The following is a 26,753-nucleotide window of genomic DNA, read 5'->3' as shown; positions in this document are numbered from 1 at the left end:
ATGAGGAGAAGGAGCAGTGGCACTCCCGGCAGCAGGAAAAGCTCGACCAAGAGACGGACTGAGAGTTTGGCTTTTGACGAGTTCGGGTTTGCGTTGATGAAAAGAAAAGAGCAAAAGTTGAATCACCGGAGTCATGATTACAGGTACGGGACACCTGCGTTTAAGTTTACATCACAACGGCTTCGCTTGTGCCACATCGTGACGTTAGAATTATAAGGTTCTATCTCCATTTTTGTCAAAATTGAGTTTTTTTTTTTTACATAACTGATCCATTAGGTGTTTATTAATGCCTGTGTGGTGTTATTTTTAAAATGTTGACATTTTTGAGTTAGTAATTCATAAAATACAAAGGTTCCATCTCACAAAACATAATGGAATGTAAAAACTTTGACGCTCAATATCTCTGAACTGCCCTAAACGGAGATAGAACCTTATCATTCTAAACGGAGATAGAACCTTATCATTCTAAACGGAGATAGAACCTTATCATTCTAAACGGAGATAGAACCTGATCATTCTAAGCTCACGACATGTTCCGTGCATGGAGGACTATTTGAACATTATATGAGAAACGACATAGTGCCTAATCCGTTTACCAGTCCATCAATAGTCTGTCTAGAAGGCATAAGGAAACGGGTAATACAGGCTCTGAATGTTTTGATAGTGATTGCGATTCGTGCTGCAGTAATGTGATTGTGCCTGATTATTGAGTATTAAGTAATCAATATTAATATATAATATATTTGTAATTGTCTCAATTAGTTACCCCCACCTCAACCCTGTCCGGGCAAAGGAGTTGTGTGAGCTTCTCAGCTACTGGAATGGAGCCAGCTTTATTTGCAGAAGCCAGGTTGGACTTTGTATATACACACACACACACACACACACACACACACACACACACACACACACACACACACACACACCACATATAATTTTGACAAGGCTTACAGTGCATGCACCTGTCAAAAGGGTGTGTGTGTGTCTGTGTGTGTAATTATAGTCAAGGATTTAAATTCAAACTAGTCAATTCAAGCAGGATTGATCCAGTTGTGACCCTGTGCAGCAGGATTGATCCAGCTGTGACCCTGTGCAGCACTGTTTAATAAACGTTTCCCCACATCTTTTCAGATTGAGCGGTTCATGAGGATGGGCATCCCTCCATCACTGAGGGGCCGGGTGTGGGGGTGTCTCCTCAACATAGACAGCCTGAGGGGGTCCAGCGTGTTTAACTACCAGGTCAGTCCTGTCCCATCATCACCCAACACTCTCATCTCATTCACCAGATTCCATGCACAGCAACAGTAGCCCGGGTACAAGGCTTCAAATAGTTGGAATACAATAATTTCTTCCGGATTTACCATTTTTTTCTTTTTCTTGAACTATTATGTAAATAACCGGGGAAGGGGGGGGGGAAGTCACATCACCCATAGGATGCAGGAGGGGAGATGGGGGGGGTCACACATGCCTGTGTTCTGTATCAATGATACGTATGTATGTTGTTTTATGTTTATTTAAACGTTTGTTACATGTTTAGTGTTGTGTGGTTTAACTTAACCCAAACCTAGCCGGGTTAGCATCTTCTCAACACAGTCCTATGGACAAGTAGAGTCAGAGACTTTGTCATGTATCGAAATAAAAATGACCCATTCAATTCAAATCTTTATTTATTCTCGAAAGGACAATTCCCCCTCATTTCAACGACCCTCATTTCCAATGTCATCGAAACACAGATTAATCAACAAGTTGATAATAAACATTGATAAATCAGAGAATCAGTTTACACGGTAAACATAAGACATAATACAAATATAAAGACATAGATAAAATACAGAATAATGGGGAAAAAGACTAAAAACTATTTCAAACTGTCACAGGCAGATCACCAATTAATTTTGTAAATCTCCCATAGGATAGGTGCATTAATGCAGCGTGAGCTGAAGATCATTCCAAGCAGAAGGGGCATTAACGAAAGGCTAAAGGCGAAAGAAGGATTTTATTACATATATATATATATTTAGATATATGACAGGTCTCTGACTCTATCTGTCCATTGGACTGTACAGAGGAGGAGGGTGCGATCCTGCTAGCCCAAACCATGATAATATGATAAAGCTGTGTGTTGGGGAACTCATAGGGCTTTCACACCGTCAAGGAACCGTTCCTGTTCCCATTCTGGAACCTCCGAATCTTGGTGCTGTCTTGCGAACCAGCCCGCGTTCATACCAGTGTAACTGGAACCATCAGCGTCATCAATGTGGGGTGATGAAGGGGCAGGATGAACAAGAATGTCACAACAGGATAGCAGTTACTTCACTGGAAATTAGGATAGAATCTTCTTATGAAGATATTTTATATTTTTATGAAAAAGAAAAAAAAAGTCAGTTCTTCCTAAACACATTCTCTTACTAGCCAGCTGCTCTGTTACTGGAATAGAAATGGCTTAAGAAGTTCGCGATCGCTCGTGTGCGTGCGTGTATGTGTTTGCTGAGCATGTGAGGAAGATAGAGAGAATGAGGAAACTGATTTTTAAAAATCACTAATGATTGGATTTAGATTACATTGTCTCCTTCCTTCTTGCTAGTTTTCCCAGCCTAGAATATGACACACCCATTGACGACGTCACGGTTCTAGTTTTTGGTTCGCGTTGAGAACCACTATTTTCTGGTTCCAGCTGTGAACCAACTTTTCAGGGTCTGAACCAATGTCTTTTCGGTCTGAACGCGCCGTCCGGGTCCAGACTAGGTTCGTGTTCCCAAACCGGCACGGTTCCTTGGCGGTGTGAAAGCCCTATTAGTGGTGTAGCACACTAATGTGCATACCACATCACCGCAAGGATCCTGGTTCGATTTGCGACCATCTACATATCTTGCATGTTGTCCCTCCTCTCTCTCTCTCAAGGATTACTCTTAAGGCTTTGGCTTTTTTTTGTGTGAAACCGGCCCAAAGGAAACATTTAAAAAGCTATTGTATGGTGTTCTGTTGGATGACAGAGATGTCTGGATGAGGTCCGCGGGCCCTTGGTCGACCTTGGGATCAGTGAATATGGTATCATCTCTGCCATCGCCACTCTGAGCGACACAGAGAGACACCTGGGGGGGGCGACCACCCAACAGCCCCCCCTCCTCCAGATCGCTCTGGACGTGCGTGAGTTAGAGTGTTGGTTGTGTCTTTTTTTTTATATCTTTAAATTGAAATATCAGCAGGAACAACAGTCAACTATGACCTGTTGAAGTTTATGTTTGAAAATGGTGCCTGGTATTGATGCCTCCGCCCGGACCCCACTGTGTCCCCCACCAGAGAGGTCCTTCCCCACCCACCGCACCCTGATGGGGGACCGTCCCGAGGCCATCGAGGGCCAGGCCAAGCTCTTCAGGGTCCTCATCGCCTACGCCAAATACAACCCCAAGATCGGCTATAGCCAAGGTACAGTAGGCACACCTGCCCGTTCCCTCCTCTCCTCCGCCTCTGCTGGCCGCCTGGCACCACCGCCTCTATGTGGAGGCAGCAGTCACACTACCGGGTCACGACCTTTCACTGTCCTGGCTCCCACGCTGGTGGAACGAGCTTCCCACTGCTGTCAGGACTGCAGTCACTCCCTGTCTCCCGCTGTAGACTGAAGACCTCCATCTCTTCAAGCTACACCTTAACTGTCCCCCCTGAGACACCTACATCCCCTCTACCCGCCTGTACAGTTTCTCTACTGTTAATATATACAGAGAAAAAATAAAGATACATTCTTCCTTCTTCTAGCATTATGACTGCCAATGGCCCCTGGCCCTCGCATAGTTTACTTCTTCCTGCTATGACTGATAGTTAGATGGTTCACTTACTACGTCAAATGTATTTCAGTCGCTTTGGATGATGGCGTCTGCTAAAAGCCTTAAATGTAAATGCAGTAATCAATCAAACAAATTGATTTGTATAGCATAGAAAATTGGCTCAAAAAAGTGCATAACAACATAACTGACTGCGTTCAGACTGTGAGCTACAATGAGCTACATCTTTATGCTACTGTTCTTTCATGACACTCAAAGGGAGGTAGTCCTTTGTGCCATGCATTCTGACTGCAGAGCCCATTATGGCCACAAGAGGGCAGCAGAGTCTAAGGAAGTGCTGAGTCAGTTCAGCCAGCATTCAAGATCCTCCTCCTGCCAAACTTATCACTAAACACCTCCAACACCCTGCTGCCCCCGTAGATAGATCTCTGTATCTATGGCTACCGCTCCTAAAGGGTGTGGGGGCAGGGATAACATCTTCATTGTCTTCATTGTGTCTGTGTCTGTGTGTGTGTGTGTGTGTGTGTGTGTGTGTGTGTGTGTGTGTGTGTGTGTGTGTGTGTGTGTGTGTGTGTGTGTGTGTGTGTGTGTGTGTGTGCGCGCGAGTGTGTGTGTGTGTGTGTGTGTGTGTGTGCGAGTGTGTGTGTGTGTGTGTGTGTGTGTGTGTGTGTGTGTGTGTGTGCGCGTGAGTTTGTGCGAGTGCAAACGTTTGTGCACGTGCTTGTGTGTGTGTGACAGTACCACACGGGTCCTGTCCTCATCCCAGCCTGTCTCCTCTGACCAGGCATGTCCCACATCACCCTGTCTCACCCCAGCCTGTCTCACCCCAGCCTGTCTCACCCCAGCCTGTCTCACCCCAGCCTGTCTCACCCCAGCCTGTCTCACCCCACCCGTCTCCTCTCACCAGGCATGTCCCACATCGCGGCGGTCCTGCTGATGAACCTGAGTGAGGAGGAGGCCTTCTGGGCCCTGGTGGCTCTGCTGGAGAAGCCCCAGTGCCTGGCAGAGCTGTTCGACCTCTCCTGCAACAAGTAACACTCACCTTTGACCTCTCTCTCTCAACACGTAACAGTCAACTTTGACCTCTCTCTCTTTCCCTCTCTCTCTCAACAAGTAACACTCACCTTTGACCTCTCTCTCTCAACACGTAACAGTCAACTTTGACCTCTCTCAACAAGTAACACTGACCTTTGACCTCTCTCTCTTTCCCTCTCTCTCAACAAGTAACACTCACCTTTGACCTCTCTCTCTCAACACGTAACAGTCAACTTTGACCTCTCTCTCTTTCCCTCTCTCTCAACAAGTAACACTGACCTTTGACCTCTCTCTCTTTCCCTCTTTCTCTCTCAACACGTAACACTCACCTTTGACCTCTCTCTCTCTCTCTCAACAAGTAACACTCACCTTTGACCTCTCTCTCAACAAGTAACACTCACCTTTGACCTCTCTCAACAAGTTAGAATGTCAGTTTTATTTTGTAAGTATGTTGTTGTTGGTTTGCGTTTTATGAAACGCCTCAGGTGAAAGTATCTGCTTATTGGTGAAGAAGATGCTGTCAACGATAATTATGATGATGATGATGGGAATGACCTCTTCAACAACAATTAAGAAAAATACATACTGCTTTTACTTCACTACATGCAGATGTTTATAATTCATTGAGAGCGATGACAGTTTGTGTTGCCTTATGTAGGTTACTGTATTTACTATAGTTTCACCTCTCCCTCCCTCCCTCCCTCCCTCCACCCCTCTCCTCCGTCAGGATCCAGCACCAGGCCATGGTGTTCCAACAGTTTCTCAAACACAGGAAGCCCCAGCTCTTCCAGCACCTGGTAGGTGGGATGGAGGGATGAGGGAGGGAGGGAGGGAGGGATAAGGGAGAGATGAGGGAGGGAGGGATGAGGGAGGGAGGGAGGGGAGAGGAGGGTCAGGTTGGTCAGCGCAGAATGCTGGCATACTAAATATCAGAATCTTGCACCTTTCCCACATCTTCATCTCCACGCACACACACACACACACACTCAGACAACATCATCTGTCATTTGCTGCTTGACTGTCTCTTAGGGGATTTTCTGTCTCGGTGTTGACTCAGCATGTCTCAGAGTAGAGCTGGCCATTCAGAGAGAGTGTGTGTGTGTCTGTGTCTGTGTCTGTATGTGTATGTGTATGTGTGTGTCTCTATATCTGTGTGTGTGTCTGTGTCTGTATCTGTGTCTGCGTCTGCGTGTGTGTGTGTGTCTGTATCTCTGTGTGTGTCTGTGTCTGTGTGTCTGTGTGTCTGTGTGTGTGTGTGTGTGTGTGTGTGTGTGTGTGTGTGTATCTGTGTCTGCGTCTGCGTGTGTGTGTGTGTCTGTATCTCTGTGTCTGTGTGTGTGTGTGTGTGTGTGTGTGTGCCCCCCCTCTCTCACATCACAGGGGCTTACAGCACGGCATACACCTGAGTCGACGTCTCTAATACCCAACCACACCTATCACCCCCGGTGCTGCTGTCAGCCGGGCTTGTTGTGTTCTGCTGAAAAAGCTGTTTCTTCTTCCTGTATAACCATTTAATACCAGAGCCACACTGACACAGCTGTCTGTCTGTCTGTCTTTCTCTTTTTTTCTCACTATCTCTCTCACCCTGTCTGTCTCTGTCTCTCTCTCTCTCTCTCTCTCTCTCTCTCTCTCTCTCTCTCTCTCTCTCTCTCTCTCTCTCTTCCCCCCCCCTCCTTCCCTCTCCCTCCCTCTCTCCTTCCAGGAGGATGTTGGTGTTTCATCCCTTTTTTTTGTGACGCCCTGGTTCCTGTCTCTCTTCACCTGCCTGCCCTGCTGGGACTCTGTGCTGGCGGTGTGGGACCTCGTCATGCTGCATGGTAAAACCCTACCCCCTACCCCCTAGTCCCTACACCCTAGACCCTACCCCCTAGTCCCTACACCCTAGACCCTACCCCCTAGTCCCTACATCCTAGTCCCTACCCCCTAGTCCCTACATCCTAGACCCTACCCCCTAGTCCCTACACCCTAGACCCTACCCCCTAGTCCCTACACCCTAGACCCTACCCCCTAGTCCCTACACCCTAGACCCTACCCCCTAGTCCCTACACCCTAGTCCCTACCCCCTAGTCCCTACCCCCTAGTCCCTACCCCCTAGTCCCTACCCCCTAGTCCCTACCCCCTAGTCCCTACCCCCTAGTCCCTACCCCCTAGTCCCTACACCCTAGTCCCTACATCCTAGACCCTACACCCTAGTCCCTACATCCTAGACCCTACCCCCTAGTCCCTACACCCTACCCCCTAGTCCCTACATCCTAGACCCTACCCCCTAGTCCCTACATCCTAGACCCTACCCCCTAGTCCCTACATCCTAGACCCTACCCCCTAGTCCCTACACCCGACAACCTAGTCCCTACACCCAACATCCTAGCCCCTACAGCCAACACCCTAGCCCCTACCCCCTAGCTCCTACACCCAACACCCTAGCCCCTACCCCCCAGCCCCTACCCCCTACCCCTGTAACCCCTACACCCTACACCCAACACCCTAGCCCCTACACCCAACAGGCCCGGGACTCTGTCTCTCCTGTGTGTTCAGGTCTGTCTGCGGTGTTCAGTCCTCTGTCTCCCCTGTGTGTGTTCAGGTCTGTCTGCGGTGTTCAGGACCGGCCTCACCATCGTCCAGCTGCTGGAGGCCCGGCTGTTGACCCAGACGCACGAGGGCGCGGTGTGGCCCATGCTGTTCAGGGTGCCGGTGGATGTGTGAGTGTCTGTCACTCCCCTCTCTCCCCCCATCACCCCCCCTCTCCCCCTGTATCACCCCCCCCTCTCTCTATCACCCTTGAGTTGACTGGGTATTTGCAACGGTGTCAATACCAATACCGTCAATACAGTCATAAAAAGAAATCTGCTGAGCGATGTGCGTATATATATAATAACTGCCTTAAGAGTGTTCGTCCACCTCCACTGTCTGTGTGGTTGAAGACGCTATTGAAAGTAATGAGAACTTTTTGTATTGTACTAATGTTTAACGGTTTAAAAAATTGGAAACCACCTAACCCTATCCCTACACCATAGACCCTAAACCCTACATCCTAGCACTTACACCCTAGCCCCTAGCCAGGTGTGTGTGTGTGTGGGGGGGGGGGGGTTTAAGGGGTCAGTTTGAGATTGGATGCATGAACACCATGTTTAAAGGACAAGCCAGAGTGTAGCTCCCATAACTCCCATAGCAGTTCCCCTCCCAGAATTCACTGCTGCCGTCTGCCCCTCTCCTGAATGCTAAGTCAGCCAGCCAAGTCAGTTGGATGTGTTTTGTTGACGTGGAAACCGTCGCCATAGAGACGCGCCAGGGGGGCACCGGGTTTATGTATACAGTACGACAAGTCAGTTCCCAGTTCACTTTCTCTGAAGAAAAAAAAACTAAACGAAAAAAAAACAAGAAAACGGTTATCGTATTTGCTTTAATATCTAAACCCCTAATCCTCTGATTGTTCTCTGGTCTGCGGCTGGCCGTGTTTGAAGTCCTGTGTCGCCCCACTACAGTAACGTTTACTTTGGAGAGGGAGAGAAAATGTTCGACCAGGCTCTTGTTAACACAGGAGCGACACAGCTTAATTCGGACTCTTAACAGCTACAGCTTGTTAAAGTCACTTGAGTCACAAAGAGCTCTTTGATATCAAATACCAACAGGTTGTTCTGTGGTCGGAGGGAGCTGGTTAAACAGTAGCAACATGCCACCGCTGACCTCAGCATGTTTTAGGTCTGTGAGAATCCTGAGATAATGTGATATGCCTACTGCAGGGGGAGGCTGGGGAAGTAGAAACGGGAGGCTGGGGTCCGTGTAATGCATGGAACGGGATGGAGAATGGTGTCTAATACACTACAGGCTCGCTGGGATGCGTTCCAAAAAAACTTGGAATTGACTTAATTAGTCATCTAGCGTTAAACTGATCTGTCTTTCTGTTTAGACCATTACTTGTCAAGGCCATGACAACTCAAGGCTATAGAGAGATAGGTAGATAGGTAGATTGATAGATTATTGTCTGAATCTGTTTATTTAGAGAGATTAGATATTATATTTGATTTCGCCCTATTGAGTGACATAGCCAAACTAAAATGGCCAACGTGCACATTTGAATGTTGAGCCTTGTGACGGTTACTGTGCCACCCTGCGGACACAGAGCCACATGGAGTTAGCCTGGCATCACGATGCACACTGAAACTACAGAGAGAGAGAGAGAGGGAGGGAGAGGGAGGGCCTTATTTTTAGCCTGGCATCATGGTGCCTACTGAAACTACAGAGAGGGAGGGAGAGAGAGGGAGGTAGAGAGAGAGCGAGGGAGAGTGAGAGGGCCTTGTTGTTAGTCTGGCATCATGGTGCTAAGTGGTTCCCCTGTCCTCAGCTGCTTACTGAAACTAGAGAGAGCGAGGGAGGAAGAGGGAGAGAGAGAGGGTGGGTGGGCAGAGAGTGGGGGAATGAGGGAGGGTGAGAGAGGAAGAGAGAGAGAGGCAGTGAATGAGGAAGAGGGAGAGAGGAAAAGATAGCGAGAGTGGGAGAGAGTGGGAGAGAGAGAGAGAGAGAGAGAGGAAAAGATAGCGAGAGTGGGAGAGAGTGGGAGAGAGAGAGAGAGAGAGAGAGAGAGAGAGAGAGAGAGAGAGAGAGAGAGAGAGAGAGAGGAAGGTAAAGAGAGAGAGAGAGGGAGAGTGGGTGGGCAGAGAGTGGGGAAATGAGGGAGGGAGGGAGAGAGAAAAAGAGAGAGAGGGAGGGAGAGTGGGTGGGCAGAGAGTGGGGGAATGAGGGAGGGAGAAAGAGGGAGGGAGAGAGTGAGGGAGTGAGAGAGATGGAGGGAGAGAGAGAGAGAAACGGAAAGGGACGGGGTCAGCGAGCTTTTCAAAGAAGAGGAGAAAAGCAATGAGTCACTGTCTCTGTTTCCTTCACGCCGGAGGTGTCATAGAAGACCATTACACACCACAGACCCTGTTTAACCCCTTAATCCCAGGCCACACCAAACTATCAACGTTTGCAGGAAAAGGGCTATAGCCTACAAATAAAAGTTATTTAGAAATAGTGATTCTTTTCAGAAAACTGATAAACACACACAGTATGACTATGACATTACAGTATGATTTGATAATTGGAATTCGGGCGTGACTTGACTGACTGAAACAACCGAGCAACCAAATAATGTAACCTAGCAACCGAATAATGGAACCTAGCAAGCAACTCAACACGAAGCCTTGTTACTGATTGGCTAAATGGATGAAATGGACTGGGGAAAAGTTCAGGCTTAATTTGTTTCAATTATTTTTTGACCGAAAAAAAATAAGGCTAAACATTTGAAACCAGACCCTCGACCCCGTAGAGAAACCATCAGCTAGGTCCATCGCTAACAAATTAATCCTCAACTGTAATCTGCCCGGCCATGGGTCTCCCCCCCCCCCCCCCCTCCCGCCTCACCACATACAAGGTTCTGGAGGAGGATGATGGACTGCATGTTTCATCCATCTAACTATCCATCCTCTTGGTTTCTGCCCCAAAGCGGGCTGTCTGTGACTCGTCAGTCAAGCACCCCCCGCCCCCCCTCTGCACACCCCGCCCCCCCTCACCCACAATACCCTCCACCCCCCCCCACACACACACACACACACCACCCCCCCCCCCCCCTCACACACAATACCCCCCCCCCCCCCCCTCACACACACACCTCACCCCCACCACCCCACACCCCCCCCTCTCTCCATTCAGACCCATTGACGTGGCTCACAGCCTGAGGAGTTGACAGCTCTCATTTGTTTGGTACCTTTCACTGACAACCAGCCCACTCCACTCTGGCCCCTTTCACTGGGCTTATGTAAGACCCCAGTGTGTGTGGTGGGGTTTGGTACACACACACACACACACACATACAATGAAACCTACACAGAAATAAAAACAGAAACGCACACACACAAGCTGAAACAAACACACACACAGAAACACACACTCACACACACTGAAACACACACACACACACGCACACGCAGAAACAGAAACAAACATGCACGCACACACACACACACACACACACACACACACACACACACACACACACACACAGGGAGAAGCTGGGATCCAGGCTGTGTCGCTGCTCTGAGGCTGCTTTCATAACCCTGATATCAAAGGCCTGGCTGATGCCCACTGAGGCTCTGGGTTTCTAACGTGATGAATGGCTTTTATCACCCTGGCATGCTGTCTGTGTAGCCAACCTGGCAACCTGGCATGCTGTCTGTGTAGCCAACCTGGCAACCTGGCATGCTGTCTGTGTAGCCAACCTGGCAACCTGGCATGCTGTCTGTGTAGCCAACCTGGCAACCTGGCATGCTGTCTGTGTAGCCAACCTGGCAACCTGGCATGCTGTCTGTGTAGCCAACCTGGCAACCTGGCATGCTGTCTGTGTAGAGCTCCAGACTGATGTGATGGAAGCTGGAAGAATGAGGTTGAGATGAAAACGTGTGTTTCAGGGCTCGACATTAAGGCTTGTCCGCTTGTCCGGGACAAGTACATTTTATGTTCGGACAAGTGGACTTCCTCCTGCGCTTGTCCGACGGACATAATAAATCAATATGCATTAATATCCGCAAAAAATTTATTCCTCCTTCAGTTGTCAGATCGGAAAAGTAATAAATGTTTAACAAGCTATGCCGCACCTCATTCTCGCTGCCTATGAGGCGTGGTGTAGCTTGTATCAGAAACTATAATGCTATTGCGTGCGTGTGACCGTTATTAACTCCTCTGCCTGCAAAAGTGCCAACTTTCTTGACCGCAAAGTTGGCTTGTGGAAATGTTAACTCTGTAGTGAAAGAAACCAACATGTTACTCAAGCCAGCAAGCACGATGTTCTTTCAAGCACCTAAAACTGGCCAGGTCCCAGGAAAAGCGGGGAAACACTAAATGTTATCGGACGAAACACCAGCACTATTGCCGGTGTTCTGCCAATGTATGCTGCCATGTCAATGTAGCTGCCTTGTCAATCTAGCTGCCTTGCCAATGTCTGCTGCCTTGTCCGTGTAGCTACCTTGTCAATGTAGCTGCCTTTCAATGTAGCTGCCTTGTCAATGTATGCTGCCTTGTCAATGTAGCTGCCTTGTCAATGTAGCTGCCTTGCCAATGTATGCTGCCTTGTCAATGTAGCTGCCTTGTCAATGTAGCTGCCTTGTCAATATAGCTGCCTTGCCAATGTCTGCTGCCTTGCCAATGTCTGCTGCCATGTCAATGTCTGCTGCCTTGTCAATGTCTGCTGCCTTGTCAATGTATGCTGCCTTGTCAACGTATGCTGGCATGTCAAAGTAGCTGCCTTGTCAATGTAGCTGCCTTGTCAATGTAGCTGCCTTGTCAATGTAGCTGCCTTGCCAATGTCTGCTGGCTTGCCAATGTATGCTGCCTTGTCAATGTATGCTGCCATGTCAATGTATGCTGCTTTGTCAAAGTAGCTGCCATGTCAATGTAGCTGCCTTATCAATGTAGCTGCCTTGTCAATGTAGCTGCCTTGCCAAGGATAGGAAATGTTAGGATATGTATAGCATAGCATAGAGTACAGCACAGTGTTTTATTTGTATAGTAAAGTATAGTGGATAGTGTACATGGCCTTTATTTATGTAAACCAGCTCTTTTCCCTTCTTGTTTTTAGTTTTTTTTTCCTAGCACCAGGGGAGCCCCCCCTCCCAAATTTCGTTGTATGGTACCTGTACTATATCAATGACAATAAAGACCATTCATTCATTCATTCATTCATTCAATGTCTGCTGCCATGTCAATGGAGCTGCCTTGTCAATGTTTGCTGCCTTGTCAATGTATGCTGCCTTGTCAATGTATGCTGCCTTGTCAATGTATGCTGCCTTGTCAATGTATGCTGCCTTGTCAATGTAGCTGCCTTATCAAACAATCTATGTCCGCTGAGTAGGGGAGCGCGGGGTATGTTGTCATGCCTAGAGAATCTGGCAAATCGTGCCTTTGAATCAATGCTGGCATGACACCTTTACTTTAAACTTTGAAATCGAACGTTCTCTGGCGCACGTAGATCCACAGTAATTGTTAGAATTGGAATGTAATGTATTACTGGCTTGTAGTGTGTTAGTAGACAGACACACACACACACGTTGTTATATTTATGTTTGGATATATTTAAGTAACTTGAGCTCTCGGACAAGTAAAAGATAAGTTCACTTGTCTGAAGGATAAGTACCAGAAAAAGCTTAATGTCAAGCCCTGTGTTTGTTTACTCGTGATGTTCTGTCCCCTGTGTCCCTTGTGTGTGTGTGTGTGTGCATGCGTGTGTGTGTATGTGTGCTGTTGTGTGTGTGTGTGTGTGTGTGTGTGTGTGTGAGAGAGAGGGGGACCAGGCTCTCTCTCTCAATCTCTCTCTCTCTCCCCCCTTACACACTTTCATCAGTCCTGAGAATGCTGTGTGTGTGTATGTGTGTGTACGTGTGTGTACTAATACGAGTCTCTATCAGTTCTGATGAAAGTGTGTGTGTGTGTGTGTGTGTGTGTGTGTGTGTGTGTGTACACTATATAATAGTATAATATCCTCCCCCAGGTCTCAGTACAGTGTTCTGGTCCCGGCCCTGTGGAGCACCCAGGTGGAGCCCTGGGAGATACGCTGCATGAACAGCCTGGTGCTGGAGGAGACACACCCTGACACTGGTAGGACCTAACCCTATACACACACACACACACACACACACACACACACACTGTTACGTGCAATGGCACTTCCTGTCCCTGACTCCTGACTCCTACCAACATGGTGTGACTTCCTCCTGACCACCAATAGCAGCTCCCCATGCTGCAACACCTGGAATGTACCTGGAACTAAGGTTAAGTGGGCAAGCTGTGAGAGGTGTGTGTGTGGTGTGTGGTGTGTGGTGTGGTGTGTGTGTGTGTGTGTGTTTGTGTGCAGACAGATAGCCAGACAGACAGACAGGAGTCCTGCAGTACGTAATGCGTGTGTGTGTGCGTGTTATCTCTGCTGGCCTATGACAGTCCTGGATGTGGCTGGGTGAGTCTGTTAGGGGCTTCTGTATCGATGTGTGTGTGTGTGTGTGTGTGTGTGTGTGTGTGTGTGTGTGTGTGTGTGTGTGTGTGTGTGTGTGAGGCTTCTCTATCCTGGGTAAATGTCAGCAGTATTGTCCGCGGACCCCCAGGGAGGTCACACAAAGACCCCTGGGTAATGTAGACAGACCGGGGGGATGCTCCTTAAAGACCAAGAGGACAAACGGATGATTCTCTTAAGGTTGAAACGCAGCTCACTCACTGTGTGTGTGTGTGTGTGTGTGTGTGTGTCTCTGTGTGTCTCTGTGTGTCTCTGTGTGTCTCTGTGTGTCTCTGTGTGTCTCTGTGTGTCTCTGTGTGTCTCTGTGTGTGTCTGTGTGTGTCTGTGCGTGCGTGTGCACGTCTGTCTCTTCCTATCTCTGCTGCTTGGTACTCAGGATCTCAGACAGACACGGTGTGCTACCAGTCTCACACACCAGGTCTCTCTCTCTCTCTCTCTCTCTCTCTCTCTCTCTGTCTCTCTGTCTCTCTCTCTGTCTCTCTCTCTCTCTCTCTGTCTCTCTCTCTCTCTCTGTCTGTCTGTCTCTCTCTCTCTCTCTCTCTGTCTCTCTCTCTCTCTCTGTCTCTCTCTGTCTCTCTCTCTGTCTCTCTCTGTCTCTCTCTCTGTCTCTCTCTCTCTGTCTCTCTCTCTCTCTGTCTCTCTCTCTCTGTCTCTCTCTCTCTCTCTCTCTCTCTCTGTCTCTCTCTCTCTGTCTCTCTCTCTCTCTGTCTCTCTCTCTCTGTCTCTCTCTCTGTCTCTCTCTCTCCATCCCTCTCTCTCTCTCTGTCTCTCTCTCTCTCTCTTTGTCTCTCTCTCTCTCTCTCTCTCTCTCTCTCTCGGTAAGGATCATCTCTCAGTGAAAGAGCTCCTTCATCAGCTGTAGCTCTCTCTGTGCTCTCATTACAATTCTTATGTAATAGCAACTGTGTGTGTGTGTGTGTGTGTGTTACGCTACCTCCCTCCGATTGGTAGGTGGGCAGCCCTCTGATGGACGGGATGGGAATGATGATTGAGGGGAATGATTGGACACTTGACGACACCTGGATGTAGAAGGAGAACAGAAGAGAGGGAAACATAACAAGGACGTGCGTGTGTGTCTCCGTGTGTCTGTGTGTGTGTGTGTGTGTCTGTCTGTTTGTGTGTGTGTGTGTGTCTGTTTGTACAGTGTGTGCGCGCGTGCGCGCGTGCATGCTTGCGTGTGTGTCTTTGCGTGTGTGTACCTCTCTCTGATCTCTCTATCTCGGTCTGAGTCACGTCTGCGTGTTCCTGTCTCTTCCCTCGGCGCAAAACAAGAGGAGTGAAAGTAATCTCACGTCAAAGTCATTCAGTCATCAGACCCTCTTCAACACACACACACACACACACACACACAGTGAGATTCCAGACATGCAGGAATCCTCTCTGGCGTGCGTGCGCCCCACCACACCGCCGTGTGAGTCATCGGCCTCTCAGACTCCGTCTCCCAGAGGCCCCTGGGGTGAGTCACTGTACAACCCCCGCAGGGCCTTTCGTCAGGTCCGATCTGTCCAGGGGGGGGGGGGGAGGGGGAGGGGGGGAGGATGAAGGGGGAGGTAAAAAGCTCTCAGCAAGTGTGTTGTCCTGTGTGCTTCTGTCGTCAGCCTCCTGTGAGTCAGCCAGGATGAGTCATCATCCACACACCTGTCTGTCTGTCTGTCTCTGTCTGTCTGTCTCTCTCTTTGTCTGTCTGTCTGTCTCTGTCTGTCTGTCTCTCTGTCTGTTTCAGCAGATAAGCAGCGTACTGCAGGACTCCTGTCTGTCTGTCTGTCTGTCTGTTTCAGCAGATAAGCAGCATACTGCAGGACTCCTCCAGTAGAGATATCACAACAGGAGGACAGAGATAAATTCCCTCTCAGCGCTGTAATGAGATCAGGCAGAACAAAGGTACCAGAGTGACTTGGTCCCTAGCCAGTACAGCCCCAGGGCTTTAGGAAGGATAGTGTTCTGCTAGTGTGGGCTGAGCTTGGCTGGGCTGGGCTGAACTGGGCTGGGACTGGACTGAGCTAGGACTAGGCTGGGCTGGTCTGGGCTGGGATTAGCCTGGGCTGGGACTAGCCTAGGCTGGACTGAGCTGGACTGGGCTGGGCTGGACTGGACTGGTCTGGTCTGGACTGGACTGGTCTGGACTGGACTGGACTGGACTGGTCTAGGCTGGTCTAGGCTGGTCTAGGCTGGCCTGGGTTGGACTGAACTGGACTGAACTGGGCTGGTCTGGGCTGGTCTGGTTTGGGCTGGGCTGGGCTGGGACTGAACTGGGCCAGGCTGGGCTGGGCTGGGCTGGGCTGAGCGTTGCAGGTTGGGTACTCTACTGCTAGATCAGCACAAGCGAAGCACCGCAGTAGCTGACTGTGAGAGCAGGTGGTTGGGAGAAAGCTCTGCCCTCTCACTCAGCATGGTCCCCTGTGGGGGGGGTGGAGGGAGGGGGGGGGGGAGTGGAGGGGGGGGGGGGGGGAAGCTGGTGCAATGACTCAGCTCCTTTCTCTGAGCTAAGTAAAAGAGCTGGGAGGTGTGTGTGAGTGTGTATGAGTGTGTGTGTGTGTGTGTTAAAATGTGTGTGTGTGTGTGTGTGTGAGAGAGAGAAAGTGTGTGTGTGTGTGTGTGTGTGTGTAAGAATGTATGTGTGTGTGAGTGCGTGTGTGTGTTTGTGCGTGCGTGTGTGTGTGTGCGTGTGTGTGTGTGTGTGCGTGCGTGCGTGCGTGCGTGTGTGTGTGTGTGCGTGTGTGTAGTTACCTTCACAGACAGGGCAGGACACCGTATGCTCTTCAGACAGGAGGAACAGATTGCCAGGATGTCTTATTTGGTCAATAACCGTGTGAGGTGTACACACACACACACACACACACACAGGGGGGGGACAAGATGTACTATAACCCTGTTGTTTGCAGCAATGCACCAAACAAACAGTGAAAACTGAATCAACACACTTTTCTTGGACACACTTTACAGTAAGAAGCTCCTAAACCTGTGTAATTAACACTGTAATTACTCTAGTAATGTAACGTGTGTGTGTGTGTGTGTGTGTGTGTAATTATTCTAGTAATGTAACTTGTGTGTATGTGTGTGTGTAATTACTCTAGCACCGACATCGTATAATAGATCACTTCACAGGCCTAGGAGCAAGACGTTATAACTTCTATATAATGTATAGGGGCTAGGGGAGGCTAGTGGAGGTAGAAATCAGAGGACGGTCTCATTGTAATGCATTGAATAGAATGAGGAATGTTATCAAACACACACACACACACACACACACATGTTTGATACCATTGCTTATTCCATTCCATGCATCACAACGAGCCTATCCTCTGATCTCTACCTCCATCAAGTCAGTCAGAGCATTTATTTGGAGAAATGTAACTGAACTGGACTGTCCAGTCACGTCACACACTGGCCCTGTCCTGTCTTGCCCTCACTTAACATGGCCACCCCTGCCCTCACCCTGCCCACTCTCAACATGGCTACCTCTGCCCTGCCCTCTCTCAACATGGCTACCCCTGCCCTCTCTCAACATGGCTACCCCTGCCCTCACTCAACATGGCTACCCCTGCCCTCACCCTTCTCACTCTCAACATGGCTACCTCTGCCCTGACCCTCACCCTGCCCTCACTCAACATGGCTACCCCTGCCCTGACCCTCACCCTGCCCTCACTCAACATGGCTACCTCCCTCTGCTGAGCTTGTTCCCTCATCAGAGTGGTGGTGAGTTGACCCTGATGGACAGCAGCACAGGGAGGGAGCTAACAGGCTGACTGGCCCAGCTCACACAGGTTAGAAAGGTGACATTCCACGCACACACACACACACACACACACGCTGAGGAACAGTCCTCAAAGACCACATTAAAGCCTCTCTCTCTCTCTCTCTCTCTCTCTCACACACACACACACACACACATATTCACACACACACACACACACACACACACACACACACACACACACACACGCTGAGGGACAGGCGCTCAGTGAGGCAGCTTACGGGCTGACAGGACACAGGTTAGAAAGGTGACATTCCTCACAGCTAACTGGGACAATACAACAGAGCCCCATGCTGTCCTCAAAGACCACAGTAAAGCCTCTCTCTCTCTCACACACACACACACACACACACACACACACACACACACACACACACACACCCACTCCCGAGGCTAGGCTAGGCTAATGGTCCGAGAGGTGAAGACGTCCTCGGGCTCTTCAGCTGTTCAGCGGAGATGTTTGTTCTTGTGAAAGGCCTGAAGTTCTGCTCTCCTAACTTATTCATATGTTCTCCTCAATAGTCGTCCTGTAGCTGATGTGAAACATTAAGACATGCTTTAGAGAACAACTCAATTATTTAAAGAATAATATTAATTATCTTCCTTCCTCTACTCCTGCGTAGCCAACCATCAGGGGACTGGAGTACTTTTTATGTCCTATTAGTTGGTTCATCTGATATGAAACTCTCTCGCTCTCTCTTCTCTCTCTATCTTGTCTCTCTCTCTCTTCTCTCTATCATCTCTCTTTCCGTCTTTATCGCTCTTCATATTCTGCCCTATACAAGCCTCTACTGTGCAGAGAGAGAGACAGAAAGAGAGAGAGATGAAGAGAGAGAAATATGAAGGCAGAAAGAGAAAGAAAGAGATGAAGACGGAGAGAGAGAGAGATGAAGACGGAAAGAGAGAGAGAGAGAGATGAAGACGGAGAGAGGGAGAGAGATATAGACAGAGAGAGAGAGGGAGAGAGAGAGAGAGAGATGAGGACAGAAATAGGAAGAGAGAGAGAGGGAACGAGAGAGAATGAGAACACAGCCTCCCAGCCCAACATCCGTCTGTTTATTTAGCTCCCCTCCAATAGCCTTGCTCCTCCACTCAGCCGCATGGTTGCCGGCGGTTACTCAGCCGCATGGTTGCCGGCGGTTACTCAGCCGCATGGTTGCCGCCGGTTACCCCGAGGCGAGCGTGGCAGCAGGTTCAGCGCAGCGCAGCATCTACTGAGCCTCAGCAGGGGCCTCTTCATTATTCATAGACCCCTAATCATGTTTACTGTGCGAGTGTGTGTGTGTGGGGGGGCGTGTGTGGGGTGTGTCTGTCTCTGTCTGTGTGTGTGTGTGTGTGTGTGTGTGATCGATGCAGGGGAGAATAAGATGTACTTGCATTGTAGTCTCTACTGTGACATTACTTTTTACAGAGCCAAAGTGTGTGTGTGTGTGTGTGTGTGTGTGTGTGTGTGCCTGCCTGCCTGCCTGCCTGCCTGCCTGCCTGCCTCTGTGGTAACAAACTCCTTTTGTCTTCTGTAAGAGACACAGATATTTTTACCTATTTATTTTTTGACCTATAGATTTTTGACCTATTTCTAACAGTGGAGGCTGGTGGAGGTAGAAATCGGAAGACAGGCTCATCACAATGATTAGACACACATCATTTGAATGAAAACAAAATGTTGATTCATTGTAACGATGTGGTAGGAGAGTGATCTAGACTCTGTCTGTTAGTCTGTCTGACTGTCTCTGTCTGTCTGTCTGTCTCTGTGGCTTTAGTCTGTCTGTCTCTGTCTGTCTGTCTGTCTCTCTGTCTGACTGTCTGTTTATCTGTCTGTCTGTCTGAATGTCTGTCTGACTGCCTGTCTGTTTATCTGTCTGTCTGTCTCTGTGGCTTTAGTCTGTCTGTCTCTGTCTGTCTGACTGTCTGACTGTCTGTCTCTGTGGCTTTAGTCTGTCTGTCTCTGTCTGTCTGTCTGTCTGTCTGACTGGCTTTAGTCTGTCTGAATGTCTGTCTGACTGCCTGTCTGTCTGTCTGTCTGTCTCTCTGTCTGTCTGTCTGTCTGACTGGCTTTAGTCTGTCTGAATGTCTGTCTGACTGCCTGTCTGTTTATCTGTCTGTCTGTCTGTTGTCTGTCTGTCTCTGTGTCTGTCTGTCTGTCTGTCTGACTGTCTGACTGGCTTTAGTCTGTCTGAATGTCTGTCTGACTGCCTGTCTGTCTGTCGTCTGTCTGTCTGTCTGTCTCTGTGTCTGTCTGCCTGTCTGTCTGTGTCTATCTCTCTGTCTGTCTCTGTTTCTGTCTGTCTGTCTGTCTGTCTGTGCCTGTATTCTGTCTGCCCCTTGGCTTAGAGGGGTTTGCTCCCCTCAACGACCCATTTCTCTCTATCAGTCAGAGACAGAAGGATATGTCTAAGCTCTGAGGGAAGGAGGGAAGGAGGGGGGGGAGAGAGAGTGGGAGGGAGAAAGGGAGAGAGAGAGAGAGAGAGCGCAGAGGTTTGAGTATGAGTCTGATGATGAGTGGCAGCAATCTGTGTGAACTCTCCAAATCACCCAGAAATAAAGATACACACACACACACACACACACACACACACACACACACTCACACTTGTAAAGTCTTATCAGAGCCTCTGAAGGGGGGCGGGAGATTGGCCCTCTGTGTGTGTGTGTGTGGGGTTCAGATGCCGGCTTAGCGCACACCGCCGCTGCCAATGTTTTGACATCATAAGTTACTAAATCAAAAAAGAACTCTAAACAGGCTCAATTACAGGCCCGGGCCTCCAGATTACCCATAATTCTCCCCTTCTGACAGTTATAATTATATGACGTTTCTACTTCTTCTACCTCTTTTATATAAGAGAGATGGTTGCGAAGTCATCGTCCGTCCCCACCCCTCCTCCTCCGCTGACTCTTCTCAGGGCCCTTGTTTGACCTTTGACCCCTCCCGGGCTGACCCTTGAAGGCTTAAAGGCCCATTAGGACTCTGGGCGTGAATCGGAGGGTGTGGTGGGGTCAGGCTGGGGGTCGTAGGGGGGGGGGGGGGTCGGTGGGAGCGGCCCACACCTCTCTGGGGGTATTGTCCCTGCCGTGTCCTCCTCTCTGGACACACACACACACACACACACACACACACGCACGGGGTTAGTCTCTGGACTCTCGGGGTTAGGAATGCCCGCGGTGAGGATGGGACAAGCCTGTCCTGGAGGGGGGGTTTGTGTGTGTGTGTGCGTGTGTGTGTGTGTGTGTGTGTGTGTGTGTGTGTGTGTGTGTGTGTGTGTGTGTGTGCATGCGTATGTTTGTGTGTGTAATGAGGATGGGACAGGGGAGTTTGTTAAGAGAACCCTGTTCTTGACATCTGTATTTACCCATATAGAGACATGAACTCTCTAATATCTATGTTCTTATAGTGTCTAATCTTATCTAAAAAACTATTCTGAAACATTCCGCTGTGGTGGTAGTACAGCAGTTCATGTGCTGACACATTGACACATTGGCATTGAGCTTCTTTTTCATCTGAGTAATCTCACAGTTTCTGGTTTATGTGGGGAGGAGTATACGCACACACACACACACACACACACACACACACACACACTCAGATCTGTGATGGTCTTCAGTAGTGAGGGGTCAGTCAGTTGTAACCTGACCTCTAGTGATTGATCTTCTCCAGGGAGCTGATAGATGGAGAGGATGGGAGATGAGAGGGGACGGGAGGAGAAGAGATGAGAGGAGGAGGGAGGAGATGAGTGGAGGTGGTGAGAGGAGCGGAGGAAAGGTGAGGGGAGAGGGGAGGAGGAAAGGAAAGAAGAGAGGGAAGGTGAGGAGGAAGGGTTAAGAGAGTAGAGGAGGGGAGAGTGGGTGAGAGGACAGAAGGGGAGGACAGGAGAGAGGGGAGGGAGGAGTAAGAGTTAAGAGAGGAGAGGAGAGGAGTAATGGTTAAGAGAGTAGAGAAGAGGAGAGTGGTTGAGAGGAGGGGAGGGGAGGAGAGGACAACTGATTGATAGATGAGGGAAAGTCTCTCCCCAGATGGACACAGTGGTGGTCTGACCCGCCTGGCCTGCCTGGCCTGCCTGGCCCCCAGCTGGGGGTGTATTGTGTCTTCACCTCCTGGTGATGCTGCTGTCCATCGCTCAGGGAGACCGTTAGACTACCAGGAGAAAGAGCTGTACTGCTTCAGACACAACAGCCAAGAGTTGTACTGCTTCAGACACAACAGAAAAAAACATACTTAAGGGGCTTATAGTCACATTTTTGAATGAGTTGTGTAGGCTCCGACACCGCTTTTGGCACTGTGCGTGTAACGCTACGACTCCTCTCGGTTAATTCTTGTTTTAAAGGACATTGGCCGGAGGGGAGGGGAATTCACACGTCTTGAATTTCACTCGAATTCCACTTAATCTCTTCCCTCGCGAGTCGTCGTATTTCCCTCTGTTCCCCAGACACCTGTTGAGTTCAGAGGGTTGACGTCAGGCCCGGGAGCGAGCAGGTAAGCGCCACTCCAGGGGGGTGTTTGCTTTCTTGGCAGCCGGCCGACTGTTTGACAAGCGATTTAATGAAGAGAGAAAGTTAATCCACGTACGGTGGCGAGATACCCTGGGGGGGAATGACTCCCGAGTCTGATAGGGAAGCCGTTAGGAGATGTTGAGAGATAGCATGCTGTAGGGTTAGGCTTTCAGACCTGTGGTTTGCCCCCGAAGCACACCCAAAGATTTTACATTACACAACAACATTTATATATTCGAGAAATAACTACATTGGTCATTCCAGGACCTGGCCAGAGTGTTTTTTTTGGGTTTACAGAGAAAAACTGGCAGCATGACAGCATGAAACTAAACAAAACGGATTGTATGGCAGCTGCTGGACTGAAAAAATCAGGTGTAGTGCTGAGGCACAAACATGTACATTTCAAGCCTGCAAACTGTGACACTTTAAATAACGTGAAACAATACTATTGTGCAATATGACAACCCTAGTCGTCTATCTGTACAGTATAGTACAGTGGATAGTGTACATAGCCTTTATTTATGTAAACCAGCTCCTTCCCTTCTTGGGATTTTTTTTTAAAAAGTTTTTTTTTTGTTCCCTTTCCTAACACCAGGGGAGCCACCCCTCCTAAATTTCGTTGTTTGGTACCTGTACTGTAGCAATGACAATAAAGTCCATTCATTCATTCATTCATTCAAAATGTTACCAGGACACTCCCAAGCCTTGAGACTGTGACTGATGTTTTTCTGATATAATATAGAATATACAATGTGTTTCTTTCTTAAAAATGGGGGCGGTCACGAATTGCATGAAGTATTCAAAAGATTGGGAACACACCTGCTTTTAGACACATGGGTTTGGTATCATTCCTCGTATTACAATGAGCCTGTCCTCCGATTTCTACCCCCACCAGCCTCACCTGCTTTAGACACTTGTTACCCATTTGAAATAAATAAATTACCCTACGACATACCAGCGTCATGTCAAGGGGGTGTACTTGTACATCAAGTTGTCTCACGCTACAGAGACAGGAGATGGGCTCCTGTCCTAAGGGCCGTTAGGCTCCAGAACCATCGGTTCTCAAGGCCCCACCTTACCTTTACTTTCTACCCATTTGAAAGACGCCACAGGTCATGTTTGAGATGCCATTTTTTTGGTAGCTTTCTACAGACACGTCTGAATGGTTGGTGACAGACGAATGTAGAAACAATGACTGATTTAAGCCCGCTGAATCTGCCTCGGGCTTAGTTAGCTGTAGATTATGTTTTCGACACTTTTGGAATATGTGAGTGTTCTACAGTCATGGACAAACATATTGGCATCCCTGCACTTCTGTCAGATAATGCATCACTTCTCCAAGAAAATTGTTGCAATTACGAATGCTTTGGTATTCACATGTTTATTTCTTTTGTTTGCATTGGAACAACACAAAAAAGCTGAAAGATTCCACACAGAACTCCAAAAATGGACTGGACAAAAATTATTACCAAAACATTTGTAATTGCAACAATTTTCCGGGAGAAGTGGTGCATTATCTGCCAGAAGTATATCATTATATATATAATATTTTTTGTCCATGGCTGTAGAACACTCTCACATAATCAATCGATCGATCAATCACGCCAAGTATTCAGAATGTGAGAGGAGAGTTGCCAATATTTTTGTCCATGACTAGAACACAGATAATCACACGATGTGATTATCAATCGATCGATAGATCACTTCATTTTTGAAGTCAATGTCATCTGTCACTCGATATGAACAATGCCACAAGTCCTCCTCCTAGATTGTGGTAGTTATACCGGTAACAACGATTGATCACATGAGAACGTTCTAGAATGTCAGTTCTAGAACGTTCCTCCTCTCTCGTGACTAAAGCGTTGTTTCGACTCTTTATTGACACCTCAGGGTTCTACAAGCCACGTAGAGATGAGTTCTTGTTGGAGTTGGAGAAAGGTCACAGAACACCTCTAAATCTTCTCCCTCCCTCCTAAAAGTTTTTTTGTGTGATAGGTATATGATAGTGTGATAGGTGTATGATAGACTGGTAGACTATGGTGGGCTTGTCTTCTCAACGTCAGGCCGTTGTGTGGTCTTGTTTGAGTACAACGGTGATCGTTAATATTATATATATAAACTCCTGGCCAATATGTGTTGTTTTTTCCTTATTACTGTGGGAGAGTGCAATCATCCAATCCACCAAGCAACTCAAAACGAGAGTGAATACCAACAGAAGAATATTGCAGGGGATTTTGGTACATTGTCTTGGGCCGCTACCCACACGTTTAGCTGTGTTGCACGTTCCACGAATGCGAATAATCGACTGAAATAACGTTTCCTAACTTTTTTTGAGGAGTTTATTATATATATTACATACAGTAACTTCGGAAAGTATTCAGAATACACGCAATCCATTTTAAACTGAGTCTATAACACAACAAAATGTTGGGAAAAGTGAAAGGGGTATCCTTGTATACTTTTACGAATCCACTGTACGCTCACAGAACACTTTACTATGAACACCTGTACACCCACTCAAGTACACAAGTGAGTGTATATCATGAAAAGAGCTTCAGGACGGCGACCTGTTCCCTTCAAAGATGTTTTATTTCTCTGACGGATGCTTTGACGAAGGGGCTTGCTCCAGAACGCGTCAGTGAATAAAACACCCTTTGAAGGGATCCAAATTGCCTCCTCCAACCTCTTTTCTTGATATATATATACTTCATATTCCACGGACAGAGCACTCCCTCCAACTGTCCGATTTAAATTGGAAAAACCTCTGAATTTTGAGCGCCAGCACTTTTCACTAATCTAGTCAGACTCACTTTGGAGATCAATATATTGTAACTCTTTTCTTAGAACCACATTTTTTAAAGATGGACTCAGCTATATGACTTCACCACGGGAAGTTGGATGACTTCAGAGATGTTTTATGATTCATATAAAACATATTTTTTTACGAATCATAAAACATCTCTGAAGTCATCCAACTTTTTTCATCCAAGAGAGACTTTTCACCTGCTAGCAACATCGTTGCCATAGCTACATGACAGCCATCTGAAAAAACACCCTGCTGAGTGATGTCATAATGCTTTACACTTTGCACCAGTTGCCACCCCCCTAACCCCCCCCCCCGCCCTGCTATTTCACAGCTAAATGATGAGCCCGCCCTCTGATTTCTACCCCCACCAGCCTCCCCTGGTCAACATGCATTACATTTACATTTTTGGCATTTCGCAGACGCCTTATTCCAAAGTGGCTTACAAAAATACATTTGACTAAGTAAGTGAATCATCTATCCACCAGTCTTAGTCGGAAAAAGTAATCTATGCTCAATCCACGGGTCGTTGGCAGTCGTCGTGCTAGAAGAAGGAAGATTATTATTATTATTATTAATAAAAAAATGAATTATTATTATACAGGAGAAACTCTACAGAGGGATAGTAGATGTCTCAGGAGGGACAGTACAGGGGGGTAGTAGATGTCTCAGGAGAAACAGTACAGGGGAGTAGTAGATGTCTCAGGAGAAACAGTACAGGGGGGTAGTAGATGTCTCAGGAGGGACAGTACAGGGAGGTAGTAGATGTCTAAGGAGGGACAGTACAGGGGGGTAGTAGATGTCTCAGGAGAAACAGTGAATGTGTGAACAGCTACGTCATATCGGGTCTTTAACACAAACATCAACAGATCTGTGATGGAGTAGAGTAGTGTTTAGTGTTTAGGGTTCCTCCCCACAGGTGGCTGATGTGTGGTCCCCCCCCCCCAGGGCCTGTTGAGACACGCCTGGCAGAGCGCTGAGGGATCCTCACCAGCTGCAGATGCAGGGCCTGGGCCAGTAATCACCAGGTAGAGCCTGGGTGAACCACGGCCTAGGGGGAGGTGGCTGGGGCCTAGGGACGTGTGGCTGGGGCCTAGGGACGTGTGGCTGGGGCCTAGGGAGGTGTGGCTGGGGTCTAGGGGGAGGTGTGGCTGGGGTCTAGGGGGAGGTGTGGCTGGGGTCTAGGGGGAGGTGTGGCTGGGGCCTAGGGAGGTGTGGCTGGGGGGTAGGGAGGTGTGGCTGGGGACTAGGGAGGTGTGGCTGGGGGGTAGGGAGGTGTGGCTGGGGGGTAGGGAGGTGTGGCTGGGGGGTAGGGAGGTGTGGCTGGGGGGTAGGGAGGTGTGGCTGGGGACTAGGGAGGTGTGGCTGCGGGGGTAGGGAGGTGTGGCTGGGGACTAGGGAGGTGTGGCTGGGGACTAGGGAGGTGTGGCTGAATGTAAAGAAATGTGAATGTAATGTAAATCAGTACTGTTTTGCTTATTGTGGGCATGACTGACATTAGGGGGCTATTTGATCACTTTTGTCTGAGGGAAAGGGCTGGAGGAGGTCATACATCTGAATTGTTGGGCTGATAAAGAGAAAGGGTGAATCCCAATTCACCACTCCGGCTCCGTTTTCACCCCTAATCTCAGTTTTGCGCATTCACGTGTAGCCGTAGTGGCGTCCCAATTCATTACTCATTTAGGGTTAGGTTTAGGGTTAGGGTTATCCATGGCTCCGTTTGGAGAAAATCTTGACCCTCGTTCGATTCGGAGCCATGAGACTCCCTTCCGGCATGCATTGCGAAACATCTACAGAAATGTTCTTTTCGCTCTCGTAATACGGAAGCGAGCCTGAAATGTCATTTACTTTTTCTGGAATTACTTG

At 48.5% G+C, this 26,753-nt stretch overlaps 1 protein-coding gene across 1 annotated transcript; it reads left to right on the top strand.

Annotated features, from left to right (window-relative positions):
- LOC308169916 (carabin) lies at positions 1-25,867 on the top strand (the record flags this gene model as incomplete). Its single annotated transcript, XM_080544649.1, has 11 exons — positions 1-143; positions 763-850; positions 1,132-1,239; positions 2,994-3,147; positions 3,301-3,426; positions 4,687-4,810; positions 5,542-5,611; positions 6,517-6,631; positions 7,396-7,513; positions 13,330-13,436; positions 25,836-25,867. The coding sequence occupies 11 exons, from the start codon at positions 1-3 to the stop codon at positions 25,865-25,867; spliced, it is 1,185 nt and encodes a 394-aa protein (XP_080400775.1).
- Positions 25,868-26,753: the final 886 nt, after the last annotated feature.

Source organism: Nansenia antarctica, assembly GCF_963989245.1.
Source record: "Nansenia antarctica genome assembly, chromosome: 14".
NCBI lineage: Eukaryota > Metazoa > Chordata > Actinopteri > Argentiniformes > Microstomatidae > Nansenia > Nansenia antarctica.
The sequence above is the reverse complement of the archived record's forward strand: the minus strand, read 5'-3'. Positions and strand labels throughout refer to the sequence as shown.